This window comes from Schistocerca piceifrons, chromosome 10 (genome assembly GCF_021461385.2).
Source record: "Schistocerca piceifrons isolate TAMUIC-IGC-003096 chromosome 10, iqSchPice1.1, whole genome shotgun sequence".
Classification (NCBI taxonomy): domain Eukaryota; kingdom Metazoa; phylum Arthropoda; class Insecta; order Orthoptera; family Acrididae; genus Schistocerca; species Schistocerca piceifrons.
Window position 1 is genome coordinate 127,092,079 of NC_060147.1, and position 23,767 is coordinate 127,115,845.

Genomic DNA, 23,767 nt, shown 5'->3' on the forward strand with positions numbered 1-23,767 from the left:
ATTTGTCCTATGACTGTTGCAAATATATTTGGTATTAGTTAACTGTGGATCTTTTTCATTATTATAAAATGCCTCGGGTGTCCTCGATTGGCATTAGAAGAAATGTGGTCCGTTTCTCCCGGAATTACACTGTATAACATAGTAACCACTTAAGTACCATAACCACTTAACCTGATATATTTATTTACGCTATATTTCATCGTTTGGAGGTTAGTTATTTTCACATAGGGCGCTTCTAACACTGTTTTTCTACCGTAAGGCAACAATACTTCGCCACAGTGGAATAATAAAAACCGAAAACAGACGATAATGCAAAGTGTATCTTGAAAATCATGTGAAACAGCCGACTGATGATGAAGTTTCCAGTTCGAAACCGGTAACGGCGCTATTTACCTTCATAAATAGCAGTATTAATAGTGGCTGGTTGCTGCTTTCTTCTCTACAAGAATTAACCTACATTAAAATTTACCACGTCGACCTACGCCCTGCTTCCCTCCTTCGCTGCTTTCGGCGCAGTCTCCGCGGCCGTAATCCCATCCGGAGACGGCCTCCGCATAGCTGCGCGGCGCGGGACACAACAGACGCCAGAGTTCCGCTCCCCACTCTTTCCGCCCCTCCCCTTCCCCTCTCGCCCGCCCCCACCCTGCCTCCCTCCCGCCCCTCCCCCCACCCTCGACTCATCGACGCGCGCTGCAGTGCCGCCAGCCCACAGTCTGCACGCTGGAATCCCCCGGTGCAGCAGCGGCAGCGGCGCACACCACACGGCCAGGACGACCACGACGTCGACGCCGCCCCGGCCGGCCACTTGTCGCGGGGATCCCTCACCCCCCACTATCACCCGACGCTCCGGTGTACTTGCCCCCACCCCACATGCGGCGAATCCGTCTAGCGGCGAGATAAGCGGGCGAAAACGACGAAAATATTGCCGAAAATAGAGAAGCCACCCCCCTGTGCCGCAGAAGGGGGTGAAAACTGCCACCCGCCGACAGGGATGTGACGACCGCCGGAACACCCCCACGTAGAAAAATCCCGCGGGCAGCAGCCTTTTGTTTCCGCATTTTTCTTTTCCGTTCGCTTCGTTCCGCCGCACAGTAGTTCGTTTACAATTCCTCCCTATTCTCATCCATGTTGTCCTCCAGCTTAAATCGCTAGCCTCTTGATTCTTTTCCTTTGTCTCCCCTCACTTTCTTCCCGGTATACCGTTTGCAACAGCGAGCTTTATTTTTTTTTTAAAGAAAGTAAAAAACATGGGGGGAAGACGTCCGGCGCCGAACAGGCGCTATGGAAGCCACGCATCACGATGGCTGACCCTCCACGGGCCGTGGTGGTTGATCGCGATGGTTGCCGCTGCGCTGGTTGGCCACGTGGCGGGAGCTGAGGTGTCCGTCTCCACCGCGGCCGAGAATGGTGAGTCACCACCGGTCGACGTCAGAATCTCCACTGTCGCCTCACTTTCACGCTTGGCTCTCTGCTAAGAAACTAGCTCGTAGAGCGGCATGATGTTGACTGTTCGCTTTGCATGGCACCTCCTTTGTTCGTCTCAAAATGATCAAGATACTTCCTTACCCGCGCTGTTTTTCCAATAAAAGCACTGCGTCCTAGTCGCTGAAGGGTGAGAACGAATTCCACACCATCAAATATTCCAACATTTATAGTACGCTACACGGCCAGTCAAATTAGCAACAGTTGAAGTAAGTTTCGCGATTACAGCCACAAACAGACTTAATAAATCAAGCTAATGGAAGACATCCTACACAAAAAGCAGTGTGTATGATATATAGCGTCCATAGTTGCTTCACAGTTATTTAAGCGGGGTAGGACGTCAAACGGGCCGACTTGGAGCAGGAGAGGCACCACACATTTTAATTTCCACTGTCTATACTTTTACAAATAAATTCATAAAACTTTGTCAACACGACCAGGAAGGATTCAGGTTTCAAACTCATAGCAATGTAAGTTCAAAAGTATAACAAAATATTTTTTTTTTTACGTGTGAAATTTCATCATTTTTTCACTTACTATTAGCTACATTTGTTGCTATAGGTACACTTTTCTTCAGAAGTAAGAGAGATTCTACGATGAATTTTGCACAGCATACGAACCATACTTACAGGGGTATGAAACTCTAGAATTTATTTAATTAATGAAAAAATGAATGAGCTGTTACATGTTTAGAAAAAACTCAAATTTTATGGTTAATTATCTCAATTTTTAGCACAGTTTTTAATAGATTTGGAAAATTTTAGAGTTTCATACACCTGTAAGTACGGTTTGTATGCTGCGCAGAATTCATAGAAGTATCTCTCTTACTTATGAAGAAAAGTGTACCTATAGCAACGAATGCAGCCAATAGTAAGTGAAAAAATGATAACATTTCACATGTGAAAAAATATATTTTTGTTATATTTTTGGACTTCCACTGCTATGAGCGTGAATCCTGAACCCTTCCTGGTCATGCTGACTAAGTTTTATGAATTTATTTGTAAAAGTATAGACAGTGAAAATTAAAATGTCCTGTGATGCCTCTCCTGCTCCCAGTCGGCCAGTTTGACGTCCTACCCCCCTTAAGGTACTTAAATTCCGTCTGTGCAACTACGAAAAAAAAATGCGTATTTGTATCACCACACGTATTCCGCTTTATTGATATATCACGTCGTTAGCGTTCTACAATGAAAGATATTTAAAATTTGCTTTGCCTTCGACATTTAAAAGCAATTCTTCGCGAAAGATACTGAGGTGTGATTGTTTTAACTCACGGCGTTTTACGTCCGATTTGCCCTACCTTTAGCAAGTGACGCCCGCTTGTTAATTTTTGAGATGCTCCTTTGTCTGGCAAGGTGTTTGTTTGTGGCATTACTCGTTTCCTGACGTGAAATGTAGACAGACGCCAGCTCACACTGCTGTGTCCTATTTCACATCAAGGAACTTCTATTGCAGCAAACAACAACGTGAGAGCATCCAAAAGCACCAGTATCAAAGGAAGGAACACATCAAATGTGCTAGCAGACTTAACTGTAAGCGAAAATCGGGCGTAAAATGCCGCAAGTAAAAAAGAAAATGGTACCTCAATGTCTTTTGTAACGACCTGTTTTTAGATCTAGAAAGTAAACAGAAATTGTAAACATGACCACTGACGGTGTTTTACCTAGGTAAAAGCAAACGCGCATGGTCATATAAACGAACATTTGGACTGACGGAATTTAAATAGCTTTAAACCTTTATTTTATTGGAGCAAAACAGGTTTCGACCATCTTGCTCACTATCAAGTGCCTGAATACAGAAAAACATGCATTAATGCAAAAGTTTATTTCATCTGTTGTATAGGAAAATTAACAAATATATCGAATAATTCACAGAACAAGAGCTACTTACATTACAAACCATCAAGTGCGTCCAACGTCGTCAGATCTCTGAACAACAGACATTATCAAAAACCATGGGTGTAAAAATGGTAGAACACAGAAAACTGTATAACATGAAAGTACCAACCGTAATTCGTAATTAGTCTCTATGTGGCTCATGTTACTAATTGCGATGTATGTTTCCTGTTATACAGTTTTATGACTTTAGATTCGAGTAATTTGTCAATAACGATGGTTGAGATATGCGACTACGCGGGACGCACTTGGTGGTTTGTAGGGAAGAGTGTTAGCTTAATATATTTCCTTATTCCATTTTTAAATGATGGCATTCAATTTTTATGTGCTGCAGTCGTTTTTTGAAATTACAAGAAATACTACGGAAAATTCAGTGTTTTCGAAATCTGAAAACATGTTTCGAGGTAGAGAATGGACACGTACCTAGAAACAAACAAATTTAAAAGCGCTGTAATCGAAACAAACTTGTCAAAATTGTATTCAACAGTCGATGTTACATTGATAGTCTACTACACACCAGTGAAATCGAATTAAGCAAAAGTATTTTGAAATAGTAGCTATTGGACACATAGATAAATTTCCATTTTCAAGACTGGTAAAAACTATTGAAGATATTACAGAAACTCACTTCATCTGCAAGTATCAGATGTTCCACGGTAAAACACCGCCATCTGTTCCTGTGTACAAGAAAGTGCACTACCGACAAAGTATGGCTTAACTATTCACATGTTATACAAATAGTTTTAAAAAACATATAGGATTTTATTCGTCATAAACATATGTACCTGGAGAAGTAACAATATACTGTAAATAGCTTTAACATATTTACAAACTCTGCATGAAACACAACCTCATGTTTCAAAACAACAAACATTTTAGAAAATGGCGCATACTGTTTCTGGCAGTCTGAAGCGCGCATTCCTTCATTTGATTCTAAAATCAATTACTAAGACTGAAATAGACTCCAAAACACATCGTGTGTTCCTACGTACACTATCGTCGAGGAACAGCACTTTCCCCTACTGTAACTGGCCCTTATTCTGTCAGTAATTTGATATAGGTCTTTTCTCGTACAACAGCCAAAAAGAGGTTTTCTGTATTCAGGCACTTGATAATGAATAAGAATCTCGAAACAAGTTTTATGAGTACAGTTTATAATATCTTTCCAGAACGTTTTTCACTTGAGATAACTGCAATACTGAGCACTAGGCAGCAGGGGAATTTAAAGATACAGAGATCTGTTAAATGACACTGTTACATACATGAAGGCGAATATTGCTGATCCTTTATATTTTATGAAAGCTTGCATAACAGTTGATCTTTAGTTTCCTTTCGTACTATTACAGAATTTCGACCTTAGGCCATTTGTCAAGCACCTATTTACGTTTGCTAGCTGCCAGAGCATCAAAACTCGACTGAATTTGCAATTTTTGCCATCGCAGATTCTTTATGATCGATCGTCTAAATACGTGAAATAAATGGTTCTAGCACCGTCGTAAGTTGTATTGAAAAGTACCTATTTTTATTTTTTGGTGGTGACTAACTTCGGACACCTGTGTCCATTTTCAATCTACCTGTGCAGTAAGTGTGCAAATATAGGCGGTAGCCCAATTATCGAAACTGCCCCTGCAGTAATAAAAGCTATATATATGGCCTACTTAACAACAGCAAAATAAACTAGACAGAGTTCTCTAAAGTGCGTCCTGTGTGGGGTATTTTGCTCTTGCTAAGTCGGCCATATACGGCTTTTATTATCGCAGGGGCAGTTTCTATTGTTGAGCTATCGCCTATATTTGTCACACTTACTGCACGGATAGTTTGAAAATGGACACAGGTGTCTGAAATTAATCACCATCAGGAAATAAAAAATAGATACCTCTCAATGCAACTTACAGTACGACGGAGCTACAACCATTTATTTCGATTATAAGACAAGCTGCGGATATATTTTTTCCCTACATCATGCTGCAAGTTCGTAACTAGCTACGTGTCTACGTAGCACGAAAAAGAACTGTGTAAAAACTGAGACAGTTGCAGGCGGCGTGGATTCTCCCAGCAGGTGCGGACCCAGGTGCAAAGAAAATCGTTCTTCGTATTCGAAACTTCCTGGCAGATTAAAACTGTGTGCCGGACCGAGACTCGAACTCGAGACCTTGCCTTTCGCGGGCAAGTGCTCTACCAATTTTTTTAACCAACTGAGCTACCCAAGCACGACTCACGCCCCGTCGTCACAGCTTTACTTCTGCCAGTACCTCGTCTCCTACCTTCCCGAGTTCGAGTCTCGGTCCAGCAAACAGTTTTAATCTGCTAGGAAGTTTCATATCAGCGCACACTCCGCTGCAGAATCAGCGCACACTCCGCTGCAGACTGAAAATCTCATTCTGTTCTTCGTATTCATTTGAAATAATTTAATGTAACTGTGTAACGTCGCAGCCTTATTTAATTTCCTCCAACCTAAATGGAAGGCTAAAAACTTATTAATGGTGTTGGTGTTTCTACGTAACAAAACAGATATATAAATATGGAATATGAATTTTTGATAGGGAAACGTTTGATATCATTCCCGTTGATTCTTCCAACATTTTACGTGCTCGAAGTCGGCAATGACCCAAGCTTCTTCCAACTATCGCGAATTGTTTCCGATTATTGTAATCAATTATTTTTTATGAAGACAGCTCAAATAACAGATTCGTACGGTCCTGGAACAATCAATTCGCTTTGTTACGTCAGTTACCTTCATGACTCTGCTGTCGAATGAATACCTGCACGGCAGGATAAATGCAGGTACACTACTGGCCATTAAAATTGCTACACCATGAAGATGACGTGCTACAGACGCGAAATTTAAATGCTGTGCCATGCAAATGATTAGCTTTTCAGAGCATTCACACAAGGTTGGCGCCGGTGGCGACACCTACAACGCGCTGACATGAGAAAAGTCTCCAAGCGGTTTCTCATACACAAACGGCAGGTGACGGGCGTTGCCTGGTGAAACGTTGTTGTGATGCCTCGTGTAAGGAGGAGGAATGCGTACCATCACGTTTCCGACTTTGATAAGGTCGGATTGTAGCCTATCGCGATTGCGGTTTATCGTATCGCGACATTGCTGCTCGCGATGGTCGAGATCCAATGACTGTAAGCAGAATATGGAATCGGTGGGTTCAGGAGGGTAATACGGAACGCCGTGCTGGATCCCAACGGCCTCGTATCACTAGCACTCGAGATGACAGGCATCTTATCCGCATGGCTGTAACGGATCGTGCAGCCAAGTCTCGATCCCTGAGTCAACAGATGGGGACGTTTGCAAGACAACAACCATCTGCACGAACAGTTCGACGACGTTTGCAGCAGCATGGACTATCAGCTCGGAGGCCATGGCTGCGGTTCGCCGTGACGCTGCATCACAGACTGGAGCGCCTGCGATGACGAACCTGGGCGCACGAATGGCAAAACGTCATTTTACGGATGCATCCAGGTTCTGTTTACAGCATCATGATGGTCGCATCCGTGTTTGGCGACATCGCGGTGAACGCACATTGGAAGCGTGTGTTTGTCATCGCCATACTGGCGTATCACCCAGCGTGATGGTATGGGGTACCATTGGTTAAACGTCTCGGTCACCTCTTGTTAGCACTGACGGTACTTTGTACAGTGGACGTTACATTTCAGATGTGTTACGATCCGTGGCTCTACCCTTCATTCCATTCCTGCGAAACCCTACATTTCTGCAGGATAATGCACGAACGCATGTTGCAGATCCTGTACGGGCCTTTCTGGATACAGAAAATGTTCGATTTCTGCCCTGGCCAGCACATTCTCCAGATCTCTGACCAACTGAAAACGTCTGGTCAATGGTGGCCGAGCAAGTGGCTCGTCACAATACGCCAGTCACTACTCTTGATGAACTGTGGTATCGTGTTGAAGCTGCATGGGCAGCTGTACCTGTACACCCCATCCAATCTTCCAAGCTCTGTTTGACTCAATGCCCAGGCGTATCAAGGCCGTTATTATGGCCAGAGGTGGTTGTTCTGGGTACTGATTTCTCAGGATCTATGCACCCGAATTGCGTGAAAATGTTATCACATGTCAGCTGTAGTATTATATTTTTGTCCAATGAATACCCGTTTACCATCTGTATTTCTTCTTGGTGTAGCAATTTTAATGGCCAGTAGTGTAATTTTTTTCTTTGAAGACAGCTCAAATAACAGTTTCGTACGGCCCTGGAACAATTTGTTCGCTTTGTTACGTCAATTACCTTCACAACGATGCTGTCGAATGAATACCTGCACGCTAGGATAAATGCAGGTAATAGGGGATGAGTGTTTTTTTTTTTGTGTTTGTAAAGCTTGCGTTCTCACAGATCCATACAAATCACTATTTAGGCTTCGACTGAGTACTGTTTAGTTGTGTCTCTTGCTTTTTTTTCTGCCAATGATACAGTTGCAGTGGATTAACGTATTTGGAGGTGGACAATACGCTCCTCGCGTCAGACAGTCCGTGCTGCGTCACTATAGAGTTTCGACAATAAATTAGTGATTGCCGGAACGTACTTGTTACAGCTAGTGTGATTCACGAACACTAAAAGTCACGTCCAATAGATCGAAGTTATTCTGAGGGATATAGAGATATCGAAATGCCGTGCGGGATTAGCCGCGCGGTCTTAGGCGCTGCAGTCATGGACTGTGCGGCTGATCCTGGCGGAGGTTCGAGGCCTCCGTCGGGCATGGGTGTGTGTGTTTGTCCTTAGAATAATTTAGGTTAAGTAGTGTGTAAGCTTAGGGACTGATGACCTAAGCAGTTAAGTCCCATAAGATTTCATCGCATTTGATTTTTGAGAGATATCGAATATGTTATTTACTCTGTCTAGTTCACCGATGAGGCAAAACACTAAGACCACCCTATTAATATTGCATTGGTCAATGTACAGTACACAATACGGCAACCATTGAGCTTGCCGAGCATTCGACAGATGTTTAATGTGTTTCTAGAGGTACGCACCGCCAGATGACCCCCTAGTGTCCCAGATGTGTTCAAGGGATGCAGATCGGGCAACATGGTGGCCAAGACAAAGTGCAGCACGATTCTCACCTTGTGACACGGACAGTTATCCTGCTGGAAAATGATGTCACTGGCGGTGAAGATATGCAGCATTAAGGAGTGCAGGAGGTCCGCAATATTCACGTACTCCACGGCTCTCGCATTGCCTTCGTTTGGTACCACCGGTCCTGCGGAAGCCCAGGTGAATGTCCCCCATTCCATAACGCTGTGCCAGCTGAGTGCGGTGCACATTTCGAGCAACCGTTCACTTGGATGATTGCATATTCGGAAACGATGACTGATCCAGTGTAAGAAGAAACGTGACTCATCCGACAAAGCGACACGTTTCCAATAATCCGCGGTCCACATATCAACAATCCGGTACCCAGTTTGATTGGAGATTCTAACACACTTTGTTTACCAGCTTTTACCAGCTTCTAGCTAAAAATGTTCGATCAGCATACTCGTAGATTTCGAGTTTGTCTTAAGTTCAATGGAATGCTTGGACCGTGTACTTATCTTGTTGGTTTCGACGATTTTTCTCCTCCAATTCAATGTTAATTGGGGTGCATAATATTAACTGCTTCACTGCAGAAATACCAGGAGTCAATGTGGAAAGCCGATTATGTTAACTAATTTACACCAGCATATAGTTAGCATTTTCTGTTAATTTTATACTGTTCCGGAACATTCGTACAATGGACAGCTCAAAGAAAAAAAATGAAAACAACTGCCGCGCTGTGTGGCCGCGCGGTTTGAGGCGCAATGTCACGGATTGCGTGGCTCTCCCGCTGGAGTTTCGAGTCCTCCCTCGGGCATGTGTGTGTGTGTGTGTGTGTGTGTGTGTGTGTGTGTGTGTGTGTGTCTGTGTGTGTGTGTGTGTGTGTGTGTGTGTGTTTTGTTCTTAGCATAAGTTAGTTTAAATAGTGTGTAAGTCTACGGACCTATCCTCAGCAGTTTGGCCCCTTAGGAATTCACACACATTTGAAAATTTTTTTAAAACAACTGCCACTCTGTTCCCACTCCCGAGCTCTTATATAGTTTCAAATGTTTTTTATTCCAGTCTCTGATCACAATATCAATTCTTTAGACGATGACCGGTGTCAGTCCGTAATGACCATCCTCAGATCTTTTTTACACCATGTCCTAAAGTGATAAGGCCGTAATAAAAAAGATCTGAGGATGGTCATTACGGACTGAAACCCGTCATCGTCTAAAGAATTGATACTGTGATCAGAGACTGCACTAAAAAACATTTGACCGTATTGGATCACTGTTTGTGTACGTGATTATGTCGCAGTTGGTGAAACTTACATGGTTTCTTAAAAATACAAATTCTTTGAAAGTATTGCTCAACAAAGTCATGTTGAGTTACAATTAAAATTGGTTGCTTCATAAGAAGTTACAGTTACAGTCTAGTATGTAATAAATGACTGACTATAAGAAAGCTATTTCTAAAATTGCTTTTTAAATTTAGTATCAAAATTCTGCTTGAGAAATATGACTAACTATACTTCATAGAAAACAATCAATATCTTCTTAATTGCGACAGGAATTTTGATACTAAGGTAGTTTGGAGTACTTTACATAACGCGGGAATAGATGTTGAGGTTCAAATTTTGCACGGTAATGTCATTTTGACCAAATGATCGAAATAATACTTTGTTTATGACAGAAAGTTGTAGAACTCGTAGTTACAGAATTAACTGCAATGAGTCTGATTTGAGGTTTCATAGAAACATAATCCCTTGTGAGTGAGCGTAACGTTTAGTGCGTCAGCAGGCGAGAAATCTAGCCAAACATTAATTTTCACGTTTTATGAAATAATCGACTTTTGATAATTAATTTCCCATTTAATGACTTAGCTGACTATATCACTAACATTTCTACGTGATTATTCTCTGATAGTTGCATAAACGGAATAACGTTACAGTCAGTAAATATCGTAAAATTGAAAATTACAAGAAGATGCTTTTCCAGTAATTAAAGATTCCTGTTAATTGTATTTAAATGGGTCGTAGTTGACTAAATGGGTCTGTTACGTTTTATACACCTCGTATACAATGCTCTTGTTACAATACAGAGTACCAAAAAGTGTATTTTAACGTTTGGTGCACTCTGAAATGCGTATAATACGTAAAATCGTGGTACCGAATACTTCATATAAGGGTCCCAATAGTATGTCTTGTCACACGGTGCAGTTGAGGGAACACGATGGGGAGTTTCCCTCGTGGGTGGTATGAGGCAGTCCGCCACCATTTCCCCTCCTCTGCCATCCTCTTCATCTCAGAGTAGCACTTTCACACTACGTTCTTCATTACTTGTTGGATGTATTTCGGTCTCTGTCTTTCCCTAGAGTTCTTACCCTGTACAGCTCCATCTGGTACCATGGAAGTCATTCCCTGAAGTATTAACACGTGTCCTACCATCCGGTCTCTTCTTCCCAGTCTTTTCCACATATTCCTTTCATCGCCTCCTCACTTACCTTATCAGCCCACGTAATTTTCAACATTCTTCTGTACGCCCCATCTCAAACGCTTCGATTGTCTTCAGTTCAGCCGGCCGGTGTGGCCGAGCGGTTCTAGGCGCTTCAGTCTGGAATCGCGCGGACGCTACGGTCGCAGGTTCGAATCCTGCCTCGGGCATGGATGTGTGTGATGTCCTTAGGTTAGTTAGGTTTAAGTAGTTCTAAGTTCTAGGGGACTGATGACCGCAGAAGTTAAGTGCCATAGTGCTCAGAGTCATTTGAACCATCTTCTGGTTTTCCCACTGTCCATGTCTCACTACCATACAATGCCGTGCTTCAAACGTACATTCTGATGTATTTCTTATTCAAATTATCGCCTATGTTTGATTCTAGTAGACTTATCTTGCTTTTGCTATTGCTCTTTGCCAGTGCTAATCTGATTCTGACGTCCTCCTTGCTCCGTTCGTGATTTCTTATTCTGCTGCCTAATTGGTAGGATCTTTAACTTCATCTACTTCGTGAACATAATCCTGATGTTAAGTTCCTCGCTGTTCTTATTTCTGCTACTTCTCGTTACTTTCGTCTTTCTTCGCCTTGCAGTCAATCCATATTCTGTGCTCATTAGACTGTTCATTTTTCATTGAGGATTGCAATCTCATCAGCGAAGCCTATTACTGATATCCTTTCTCCTTAAATTTTAAGTTCACTCCTGAACTTTTCTTTTATATCCATTATTGCTTCTTTGATGTAAAGATTGAAGAATAGAGGTGAAGAACTGCATTCCTGTGTTACACACTTTTTACTCCGAGCGCTTCGTTCTTGGTCTTCCTCGCTTATTAACCCCTCTTGTCTCAAGTACGCGTTGTATATTATCCTTCTCTCCCTATAGCTCACCCCTACTTTCCTCAGAATTTCGAACATCCTCTTGTACCATTTGTCGAACGCTTTTTCCAGGTCAACAAATCCTATGAAAGTGTCTTGATTTTTCTTTAGTGTTGATGCCATTATCAGCCGCAACGTCAAAATTGCTTCTCTGGTGCGTTTACCTTTCCTAAAGTCAAACTGATGGTCATCTGACCACAGATACCTCATATCAAAATGATTCCTGAACAAACGCCGAAAGGCCGGCCGGAGTGACCGTGCGGTTCTAGGTGCTACAGTCTGGAGCCGAGCGACCGCTATGGTCGCAGGTTCGAATCCTCCCTCGGGCATGGATGTGTGTGATGTCCTTAGGTTAGTTAGGTTTAATTAGTTCTAAGTTCTAGGGGACTAATGACCTCAGAAGTTAAGTCGCATAGTGCTTAAAGCCATTTGAACCAAACGCCGAAATTTCTTTGATGGACTTACGGTTGATCCTATACACACTGCTGGGGTTTCTTCACCTCCTTGTTTCAAAATTCATGGGACAGAAAACTAAACTTGGCACTGAGGCATGTGTCTATATTCATTTGAAATGTGTTCAGATCGCACAGTCAAAAAAACCAACAGTTCTGTAACGACAAAACCGTCTGTTTCCCATGAGGGTTTTTTTCGTAGGACTCCCGAGCAACGTCAGTACGTGATGGGAAAGCCCCCTTGCTCGGATACACGACTGAATCCGTCGTGACAGACCACCGATGAGATCATCAAGCCAGTCCCGGTCAAAACTGTTCCACTCTTCAATGCCGATTGTGCGTAAGTCGCGCGGACCACTCAGTCATTGTCGATTTCGATAAACAGCTCGTCTCTGTCGATCCCTCACATATGCGACTGGATTTGCGTTTCGAGAACTGAAGACCACTCGAATCTAGTGACGCTGGCATGTTGAAGGAACGTGTTCATGAGAAAAGCACGTTGAGCCTGTTGATTTACCATCTATAGGGACGACACTGTCACCAAAATGTCGGCGATACGGTCCCAGTATAGGCTGCAGAATCTCGTCCCTGTACCGTAGAGCTGTGAGATTGCCTCAACAACCGCAAGTGGTGTGCGGTGGCCCCATGTAATCTCACCCCAGGACACCACCCAACCACCGCCTCGTTGAATAAGTGGGACCCAGTATTGGACGCGTCTGATATTACCGAGTTGTCTTCAAACACATTGTCTGCGATTATCAGGTAATAACATATCCGGATTTTGTCCGTAAACACCAGTCAACGTCAGTCCTGGGGCGTTCATTGGTCATGGTTCTTATGCACTTTTAACGAAGTCCGTGGTGCTGCTGTTTACGACGAGATGCCTGCCATGGTCAACGGTAATGGAGATTCGTCTCCTGACAGTCTGACGCAGTACACTACGCCCTGGAGCCTCTCGGAACGCCAGATTCAGTCCTGGAGCTCTGAGCTATCGATCATCCTGTGTATCTGTCGAATGTGGACGGCCGGTACGGTAAAAGCCCGCAACACTACCTGGAGCCGATACCGCGTCCATACCACATCACTTTCTCCTCTAAATACACGTCGAGCAACTCTCGTGGCTGACAAGTATTCTGCACTGATGGGATTTTCTGATATCTGGAATGTGTTTTCTTATAGGACAACTATCCAAGGATTTCTACCCAATAATATCCAAACAGCAGACTCTGTCCACAATTTATTAAAATGCCAATACTAAACTCTTTTAAATAACAACAAATTCATATAACTTACAGAACTTAACAAATGGTTAAATGAATGAGCTTTAAAAAACAATAAAGGCGACTTGCCACCATAAAATCAAAGAACCTTTTACAATAGTGCTTTTAGAGTTTACCCAAGAGTCAAAATCCAATAATAAGTTAACCTGGCAATACAACTTAAGATCATTTGACACTTGGCACCATAAAATCAGAAAACAGTAAGAGCAGTAATAAACTTAAAATAAATAATAATAATAATAGCAACTTGGCACCATAAAATAAGAGAAATTTCTTCTGCAAGAACTAATTACAATGGTGATTTAAAAGATTTTACTGCACAGACCAACATCCAATAATAAGTTAACTTGGCATTACAATTTAAAATCATTTATATAAAAAAACTTTGAGAAAGATAATGGCACTTGGCACCATAAAATCAAAGAAGCGCAACACACAAGCAATAAATATAGTAACAAAATAATAATTTGATACAACCAAAGGGCGAGGGCAACTCCCAGCGCAATCACAGACGAGCGAGCTCTCAACACTTCGGAGCCTTCCCACCAGAAACGGTCCCCGAAATAAACCGCTGAGAGCTCCCCGACATGCCTCCCACAACTGCCCGTCACTTACGAACCTTGGTTATGTTCTGTAACACACGACAGATTATATCAACACAAGATAAAATTCAAGAATCAAATAACAATATAACATCCCGACAGCACATGATAACCACGACGCAGTTAACTCGGGCGCTCTTGACAAGTGCCGGAAGCCAACACACACGACACAACAAATAGCGCTTCTTAAAACAAAACAATAAAAGCCAAGTGCACATGAATAGTCAAACCACAGGCTTAGAAGTGCCTTAACGACACCAAACGCTACTATTCCACCAAGTTAATAATAACACAGTGAGATAAAAATACAGAACATACCACTAAATGCTGTTACACAAACCAAATTGACGAGGTCGTGTTGTTCAGGTCCCAGAAGACCACATATACCAAGCAGCAGTAATTCGCTATGCCTATACTGTCCAAAACGGCCTTTCGTAGGCAGACCATACCTAACACATCAAATGCCAATCTCGCGTCCGTCGGCAGTCGTAATTTAATATATTATTATTTTTATTTTGATTGTTGCCGACTTACGTGGTGGGCCTTAATAAAAATGATATTTCATTCAATTTTTATTTACGATTAAATGCTTTTGTGAAGTTCTCCTTTTTAACAATATTAATCTTGAATTACTTGTTACGTTAATGAATGTTAGACTCGCAGAATCTTAAGATTTGATCATATAAGTTGAACAATGGAATGAACTTTTCATATTAATTTCCTCGGCTAGTCAGTTCACTTTAAAGCAAAAAATCTTTAGTTATTAATTACAATTGCGTCCCACACACGCGCGAGAGTATTTCTTCTTACCTCCGTTAACCATTGCCTCGTAGTCGGAGTCCTGGCTCTGACTCTCGGCTGTTGTACTGAAAATAAGAATCTTAAAGCTACGCATTTTCTGCAGCGTCGGGCAGGTGTGGAGAAAAATGTATATTATGTTAATAGCGGGCGATTATTTTAAGTTAATATCGCCACGTAATGGCGTCGTTGGCTGCATCGGCCGCTGCGATTGTTGAACCGTAAATTACTCGAATGCAGGTTAATTCAAAGGAAGGCGTAAATCAAGTCGGGGTCACCTCTTACAAATTAAAAGTGAACAATGATATTAAATCAATATATTATCTGCTTAATTAATACAAATATGCTTACATTTGCCAGCACTCGCAAGATGTCCGTCTACACGCAATCAAGACAAGAGAAGAAGTGAAGACGACTAAAAAATTAACAAAAGAGCGTATCTTGTCGTCTCTTTAGATCATTTTGTTATATTTCTTTGCACTCGAAACTTACACAGAGAAATTATTATTTTGTGGGTACATTATGAAATAAAATTTTTTAGTGTCTCTTCTTTATAAATACTGTTTTTTAAGTGTTTTCTTATTACCTCACTGGGGACGCTATACCAAATATACCATACATGAACGCAACTCCGGGCAGGTAACAGGAACCACCTACGTGAATTCCTTCAAAAAGCGGCGAACAGGCACCACCAAAGGTAACGCTCAGCAGACCGGGTGGGCAACGACCCACTCAGCGGGATAACCAAAAGATACTCCAGTTGAGCAAATAAATTAGTACCAACAAATGTCGTAACGTGCCCCACACACACACACACACACACACACACAGCAAAAATTTCCAACAGCGCCGTGCCACATCAGAAACCGCTGCTGGAGCTTCCAGCGGAAAATCTGACGAGCCAACCGAGACCACACCCTAACCTGGCAGACGACTCCAAAATTCAGCAACTAGTGGTCTCCGGGCCAGAGTGTCGCAGGACCCCACCGGACCTCCACATCGGACAAGCAGGCAGAACGAGTACGCCGACTCCAAGCAATCACCACCGCATGGCCAGCACAGCGGCGAGTCGCCTCCGCCCCAGACCACTCTGCTCATATTTCGAGGCACAACCACCTTAACCCGTCGGCACACGGACCGTGCATCCGAACGTTGAGCGTTGAGCGTGCCGAGTTTCTGACGTCATACCGTGGAATAGCACGCTGGGGAGTCTTACCGAACGTACAGAGCAATATCTGGCGTGTCAGATATTCTGAACGTACGTCTGAGCATTGACCAATGAGATGGCACAACGCCACCTACGTCACAAGCACGCCGTCTCCCTTCAACACAGAGTTGTGAGGCGCCATATTGGCATTCATTTCAAACCTATATGCATATATGCCGTTTCTGAGCATCAGCAAATTGAGAATCACTGGAAAACCTGTTGTTAACTGTGTGATTCGTTCCAATAAAACGATGAGAAACATCATATTCGTGGCAAAAGAATTATTGTAACTTGCGCATAATGAGAGTAGGCTATTTGAAGGCAGCGACACACTGAAGATCCACCCAAAACGCATTTTTCTTGGTACAATTTGTTGCCATTAAATTTCAGTTAGTAACGTATCTGCGATTAAGGTTTTTAGCAAGCGGTAAGACACTATGATTAGATACGAAAGGTGTGATGCTGGTTTAGCGTAATGAATAGCGACAGTGTCCTACAATGGGTTTTTTTTTTTTTGTTGGGGCGGTGGTTCGCGCATGACACAATCAGTTATTTTTTCCTAACATTCGCTTTTTTATTAGGTTCTGGTACTTTATTATTAGTTTAATAAAAGTATAGACTATAATATTTGATGTTATGTAAATACAAGTTCACCTTTTTTTGAGGGGTGACATTGTTCGACTGGCTTAATCGATAGGACAGCTTGCGCTACTTGTATAAAGATACTTTGCTCCGTCTTCTTTTACGCTTCGTAATTCACATGTTGAAATGATTCTGCTACTGGGCAGGAACAGTGATCAAGTAAGACTGACCTTGGGGTTACTAAAATGTGGGAATGATGGTTCAAAATGGTTCAAATGGCTCTGAGCACTATGGGACTCAACTGCTGAGGTCATTAGTCCGCTAGAACTTAGAACTAGTTAAACCTAACTAACCTAAGGACATCACAAACATCCATGCCCGAGGCAGGATTCGAACCTGCGACCGTCGCGGTCCTGCGGTTCCAGACTGCAGCGCCTTTAACCGCACGGCCACTTCGGCCGGCTGGGAATGATGAAATAATGTTTATCTTATGCGGAGAAGTGTTCCAAATTTGTACCGCACTGTTTGTAATGGAACTTCTATATGTCTATGTTCTTGTTGATTGGACATGGTACTTTCCTTTTCGTGGACGATGGAAGAAATGTGCGTATTAATAGAGCTAACGTGGGAATTTTACGCGCGCCCGTTGAGTAAACAGTGTGATTTACGAACTAGAAACATCCCTCAGCTGCCGCTGGAGTGCGTTGCGATCGCGTATACCAGGTTGGGGCCCACGTACCGTATGCACAAGTCACATCGTTCCTGAGCGTTCAGCAGCACGTTGAACTTGGCGAGCTCGACGTTAACGTTCGACAGTACGGTCCGTGTGCCGACGGCTTTAGCGCTAGTCACCAGCAGGTCAGGCAGAGCGAACTTCACGTTCCGTCCAGTCCCCGGAAAACCGACTACCCTCTCGCTTTCCGCCGACCACCGCAAACACACGCCAGCGACGTAATAGTAATAGCAAATCACCACCGGAGCGCCACCCGCACCAGAACAGCGAACTATAAACGATTGTAGCGTGCGCTCTAAACAAGATCACAGGATAGCGGCGCGCGCCATATCAATAGCTATCATTCGTCGCAATTGTGCTTCGCGGCATGGTGGATCTCAGTCTATCGTTCCGCAGACCCTTAAATGCTTCCCTGCTGGTGATGATGATGATGTTTAGTTTGTGGAGCGCTCAACTGCACAGTCATCAGCGCCCGTTCAAAGTCCCAATATCTGTACAGTCCATTTTTTTCATAATCGAATCTAGCCACTGTTACGAATGATGATGATGATGATGATGAGCACAACACAAACGCCCAGTCCCCGGCCAGAGAAAATCCCCAGTCCGGCCACGAATCGAACCCGTGATCCCGTGATCCAGAGCCAGCAACGCTAGCCACTAGACCACGAACTATGGACTTCCCTGTTGGTGATTTATTTGGAACCGAGATGCTGCAATCGATTCGAATAAGACGATTTACCCGTATGTGGTAACTGTGTGTATGTTTACTCTGTTTAATCTGCCGAGTCAAGGCGTCATTCTGTTGTTTAAAATGGCTCTGAGCACTATGGAACTTAACATCTGAGGTCATCAGTCCCCTAAAACTTAGAACCACTTAAACCTAACCAACCTAAGGACCAGAATGAATCACACACATCCATACCCGAAGGAGGATTCGAACTTGCGACCGTAGCGGTCGCGCTGTTCCAGACTGAAGCGCCTATAACCGCTCGGCCACAGCGGCCGGCGTTCTAATGTTTAGAAACTGTCACACTTGAGCTGCCTATCGGCACAGGAATAGTCACAATAGGGCAATAGCAACAGTCCTGTACGATATGTCGTGTGATGAAGAAGTTTTGTCGACCTGTGAATTATTCTGTTAATTTTTTTTATCTTTCGTTGTCGTCTCCCATAGACGTGATTCCGTCCTGTCAGCGTCTGAGTGAAAGGGTGAGGGAACGGTGCAATTGTCAATAGTTTCCAACTCGACAGAAGCAACGTCACCGAACAAATTTGGTATTGTCAGACCGAATTGCACTGATGCGCGGATATTATCTGTACAACACTGTCACAAAGGTAACTGGGGTTATCAACCGGAACGGATTACTCTGTGTCAACTCACTGGCGACCAACACTTCCCTGTGTAATGGCCGTCCTTAAACGACCACGATAAACTGTTGTGTCTGTGTGTCTATTTGCCGGGACAATTGCGTCACACCCTGAGCGAGCTTTCATACGGGCCTGTCCACACAGGTATATCAAATAAACACATATTCGGAGTATTTATGAGAGTTTACATGTTTACGTCTTCATCCGGAAATCGGTGTCACGGGGTAATAGCGGTTTTTAATACCACCCCTCCCCGATGAACGTTTCATACTTTGGAACATATGCCTCTAGTCCACCTTACTCTTCTTCTTGTCATTTTTACACTGTCATTCACTAATAACATTTCCAACGGCTTAATATGGACGTCTTCAGCGTTTATGCCAGGCTTAAAATAATGATTCCTATTTCATATCCTCTCTAAGCATTTAACGCGCTAGCGTGTTTACCAATTATCCCGATGACTATTCGCCACTGCGTCTAGAATAATCGCGTTTAAAATCCTCTCAATTCTTCTTGTCTTCCTACTATGCAACTGCCCGACAGTAAAAATACAAATATCAAACGTGCCTATGCCAGAGCCATCTTCGAAATAACATCGCAAACGACGAATTTTGTATAAAATCATTTTTACTTTTGTCAGTTGAAGACATATGATAAAGTGCTCCTGTACTGCTAACGTGAAATACCATTTTCAGAAGTTTACGCTAAAAGTTAAGAGTGGGAAAACTTCATTTACTCACAAAATCTTATTGTGTTGCGTCACTCTATACGATCTGTGGCCATAGGTATACGTACGCATGTATACTAACGTTTGTCCCCCACATTTTACATTGTCTTTTAAACGTTCTCGCTGCGTGTATCCAAACTCTTAGCCTCAGTCTCCAATTTGCAAAACAGTCACTTTAACATTCGCTCCAGTCATCTGTCCACAAAACTTAGGAAGTACCAGTGTTAGCGTTTAAAAAAACCTGCTGATTTGGTATCAACGACCCATTTTAACTGCACACCAAAAATATGCCACACGATACACACCTTTGTCTTTACACTCCGTATGAAGGCAAACTGCCCGTATCTTCAAACTTCATGCCCGATTTGAACTGTCCTTCGGACCAGGACTCAAACCTGCAATCCTCATTGACCGAACTATCTATGTCTTTTTTTTTTCAGTACGACTCTCGTATTTCCCAAACAGCACAGAAGGTCCCTAACACGAAGTCGGCGTTTCAAAACATCCCAAAGGTGTTCTATAGAATTCAGGTCAGGACTCTGTGCAGGCCAGTCCATTACAGGGATGTTATTGTTGTGTAACCACTCCGCCACAGGCCGTGCATTATTAAGAGGTGCTCCATCGTGTTGAAATATGCAATCACCATCCCTGAATTGCTCTTCAATAGTGGGAAGCAAGAAGATGCTTAAAACATAAATGTAGACCTCTCCTGTGATAGTGCCACGCAAAACAACAACAGGTGCAAGCCCCCTCCATGAAAAACACGACCACACCATAGCACCACACCTCCGAACTTTACTGTTGGCACTACACACGCTGGCAGGTGACGTTCACGAGGCATCTGATCCCTGCCATCGGATCACCACATTGTGTACCGTGATTCGTCACTCCACACAACGTTTTTCCACTGTCCAGTTGTCCAATGTTTATGCTACTTACACCAAGTGAGGTATCGTTTGGCATTTACCAGGTTGATGTGTGGCTTATGAACAGCCACTCGACCATGAAATCCAAGTTTTCTCAGCTCTCGCCTTACTGTTAAAGTACTTGCAGTGGATCCTGATGCAGATTGGAATTCCTGTGTGATGGTCTGGATATATGTCTGCCTATTACACATTACGACCCTCTTCGATTAGATTAGATTAATACTAGTTCCATGGTTCATGAATACGATATTTCGTAATGATGTGGAACGAGTCAAATTTTCCAGTACATGACATAATTAAGTTTATTTAACAACATACTTAAGTTAATATAACAACTTTTTTTATTTTTTTTGTGTTTTTTTCATAATTTTTTGTTTGTTTTTTCTTTTTTTCTTAATTTATTTCTAAAAATTCCTCTATGGAGTAGAAGGAGTTGTCATTCAGAAAGTCTTTTAATTTCTTCTCAAATACTTGTTGGTTATCTGCCAGACTTTTGATACTATTTGGATAGCGACCAAAGACTTTAGTGGCAGTATAATTCACCCCTTTCTGTGCCAAAGTTAGATTTAATCTTGAATAGTGAAGATTATCCTTTCTCCTAGTATTGTAGTTATGCACACTGCTATTACTTTTGAATTGGGTTTGGCTGTTAATAACAAATTTCATAAGAGAGTATATATACTGAGAAACTACTGTGAATATCCCTAGATCCTTAAATAAATGTCTGCAGGATGATCTTGGGTGGACTCCAGCTATTATTCTGATTACACGCTTTTGTGCGATAAATACTCTATTCCTCAGTGATGAATTACCCAAAATATGATGCCATATGAAAGCAATGAGTGAAAATAGGTGTAGTAAGCTAATTTACTAAGATGTTTATCACCAAAATTTACAATGACCCTTATTGCGTAAGTAGCTGAACTCAAACGTTTCAGCAGATCATCAATGTGTTTCTTCCAATTTAATCTCTCATCAATGGACACACCTAAAAAATTGGAATATTCTACCTTAGCTATATGCTTCTGATTAAGGTCTATATTTATTAATGGCGTCATACCATTCACTGTACGGAACTGTATGTACTGAGTCTTATCAAAATTCAGTGAGAGTCCGTTTACAAGGAACCACTTAGTAATTTTCTGAAAGACAGTATTGACAATTTCATCAGTTAATTCTTGTTTGTCAGATGTGATTACTATACTTGTATCATCAGCAAAGAGAACTAACTTTGCCTCTTCATGAATATAGAATGGCAAGTCATTAATATATATCAAGAACAACAAAGGACCCAAGACTGACCCTTGTGGAACCCCATTCTTGATAGTTCCCCAGTTTGAGGAATGTGCTGATCTTTGCATATGTCGGCGGTCTCTGTCAGTCAACAGATGGGGTCGGCCTGTACGCTTTTGTGCTGTACGTGTCCTTTCACGTTTCCACTTCACTATCACATCGGGAACAGTGGACGTAGGAATGTTTAGGAGTGTGGAAATCTCTCGTACAGACTTATGACACAAATAACCTCCAATCACCTGACCACGTTCGAAGTCCGTGACTTCCGCGAAGAGCCCCATTCTGCTCTATCACGATGTCTAACTACTACTGAGGTCGTTGATATGGAGTACCTGGCAGTAGGTGGCAGCACAACGCACCTAATATGAAAAACGTATATTTTGTGGGATGTCCGGATACTTTTGATCACATAATGTACACTGATAAGTCAGAACTATCACCGCCTCATAATTATTAAAATATTCCGGGCAATTACCCCGTCGTCAAACGGATTGCACTAGGGTTTTTTCGTTATCTTACGTTTATACCTTTGCATCCCCATGTCCTTGTGGTAGCGTAGTGTGCAGTTTTATGCAGGTAAACAATCGAAATTGCGTTTTTTAAGTTCAAAATAATTGTGTAACTAACAGGCGGAGGCCACGGCGTTTGGATCACGGTTTTATTTTAAAGTCAGTACACTTTTAACAGTCCATTAGTACAAGGTAATGTATATGTACTATACTAAGGCGTACTACTTACGTTATCCAGAGAAAAATCTAAAGAGAAATTTTACGCGTCCTATAAATTTCTGTACCGGCGATCAACTGGTTACCCTTGAAGCTCCATAAATGCTAGATCACGGGATCGAGACCCAGTTATTTTTTGTTTTCCAAATGTGTATTTTTTTGATACAGATGACATTTGACAGATAATGTAATACAAAAGACATTTGTCTTTGCATGAACTTTTATTGCGTTTCCAGTGATATTGGGCTGTTCACAGATTTTAATTTTTACAACAAATATTATATATATATATATATATATATATATATATATATATATATATATATATATATATATATATATATATATATATATCGAGAAATAAACGTCCTAATGCATGACGTTTTCCTGCAAATGTACTCGTATACCTGCCGTGATTTTCGAAATCCCTTGCACCGGCAGTCGGTTGAGGTACCCGAAATGCTTTGCACCTGGACGCTTCGGCCCGCAGATGCGTCTCAAGGACAAGGAACCGGCTTGGAAGGCCAAGTCGGACATCGATAATTAAAGGTGTAAACAACTTTATTCAACAATAGACGAGTTACAATAAGCCAGAATATAAGGGTACTGTACAAATAATCTTAGGATGTGTTAGCGCGAACAATAGTGTACAAGCGAATTTTTTTTTTTTTTTTTTTGAAAATCAGATGATTTAAATTATAACTACAAAAATATAGGTGACTCCCGATGCTTCGACTACTGCCTGTGACGAATTTTATGAAGAGTCAACGCATAATGCGGCAGCAAAACGTCTGTTTATGCATGCGTTTGTTTCCTGTGATAGACTTCCTTTTGGTCTGGAGAGTAAAGGGACGAAACTACAGGGTCATCAGTCCCTATTTCGACATTCAAACAAGACTCCAGGGAAAAACAGTCCAAAAAGGAGTCGCGGAAACTTTTTTCGTTTACCTTCAGGTAGCTACAAAAAAAAAAAAAAAAAAAAAAAAGAGAGAGAAAAAAAGTTCAAATCTTTGTGAATTCCTAATGGACGAAAGTGTTGAGGTCATCGGTCCCTATACTTACACACCACTTAAACTAACTTACGCTAAGGACAACACCCATATCCATGGCCGAGGGAGGACTCGAACCTCCACCAGGAGGGACCGCGCAATCCGTGACATGGCGCCTCAAACCGCCCGCAGCTAAGTACACTACTGGCCATCAAAATTGCTACACCAAAAAGAAATGCAGTGATAAACAGGTATTCATTGAACAAATATATTATACTAGAACTGACATATGACAACATTTTCACGCAATTTGCGTGCATAG

The 23,767-nt window shown here is 42.3% G+C and overlaps 1 protein-coding gene across 1 annotated transcript in view; it reads left to right on the forward strand.

The window, feature by feature from the left end:
- Nucleotides 1-730: 730 nt before the first annotated feature.
- The window catches only part of LOC124718757, a 578,644-nt gene continuing 555,607 nt past the window's right edge, over nucleotides 731-23,767 (forward strand). Inside the window, exon 1 of the mRNA XM_047244371.1 lies at nucleotides 731-1,407. Within this exon, the coding sequence (XP_047100327.1) occupies nucleotides 1,248-1,407 (160 nt within the window). The 5' untranslated portion in view covers nucleotides 731-1,247. The remainder of the gene's footprint in view (nucleotides 1,408-23,767) is intronic.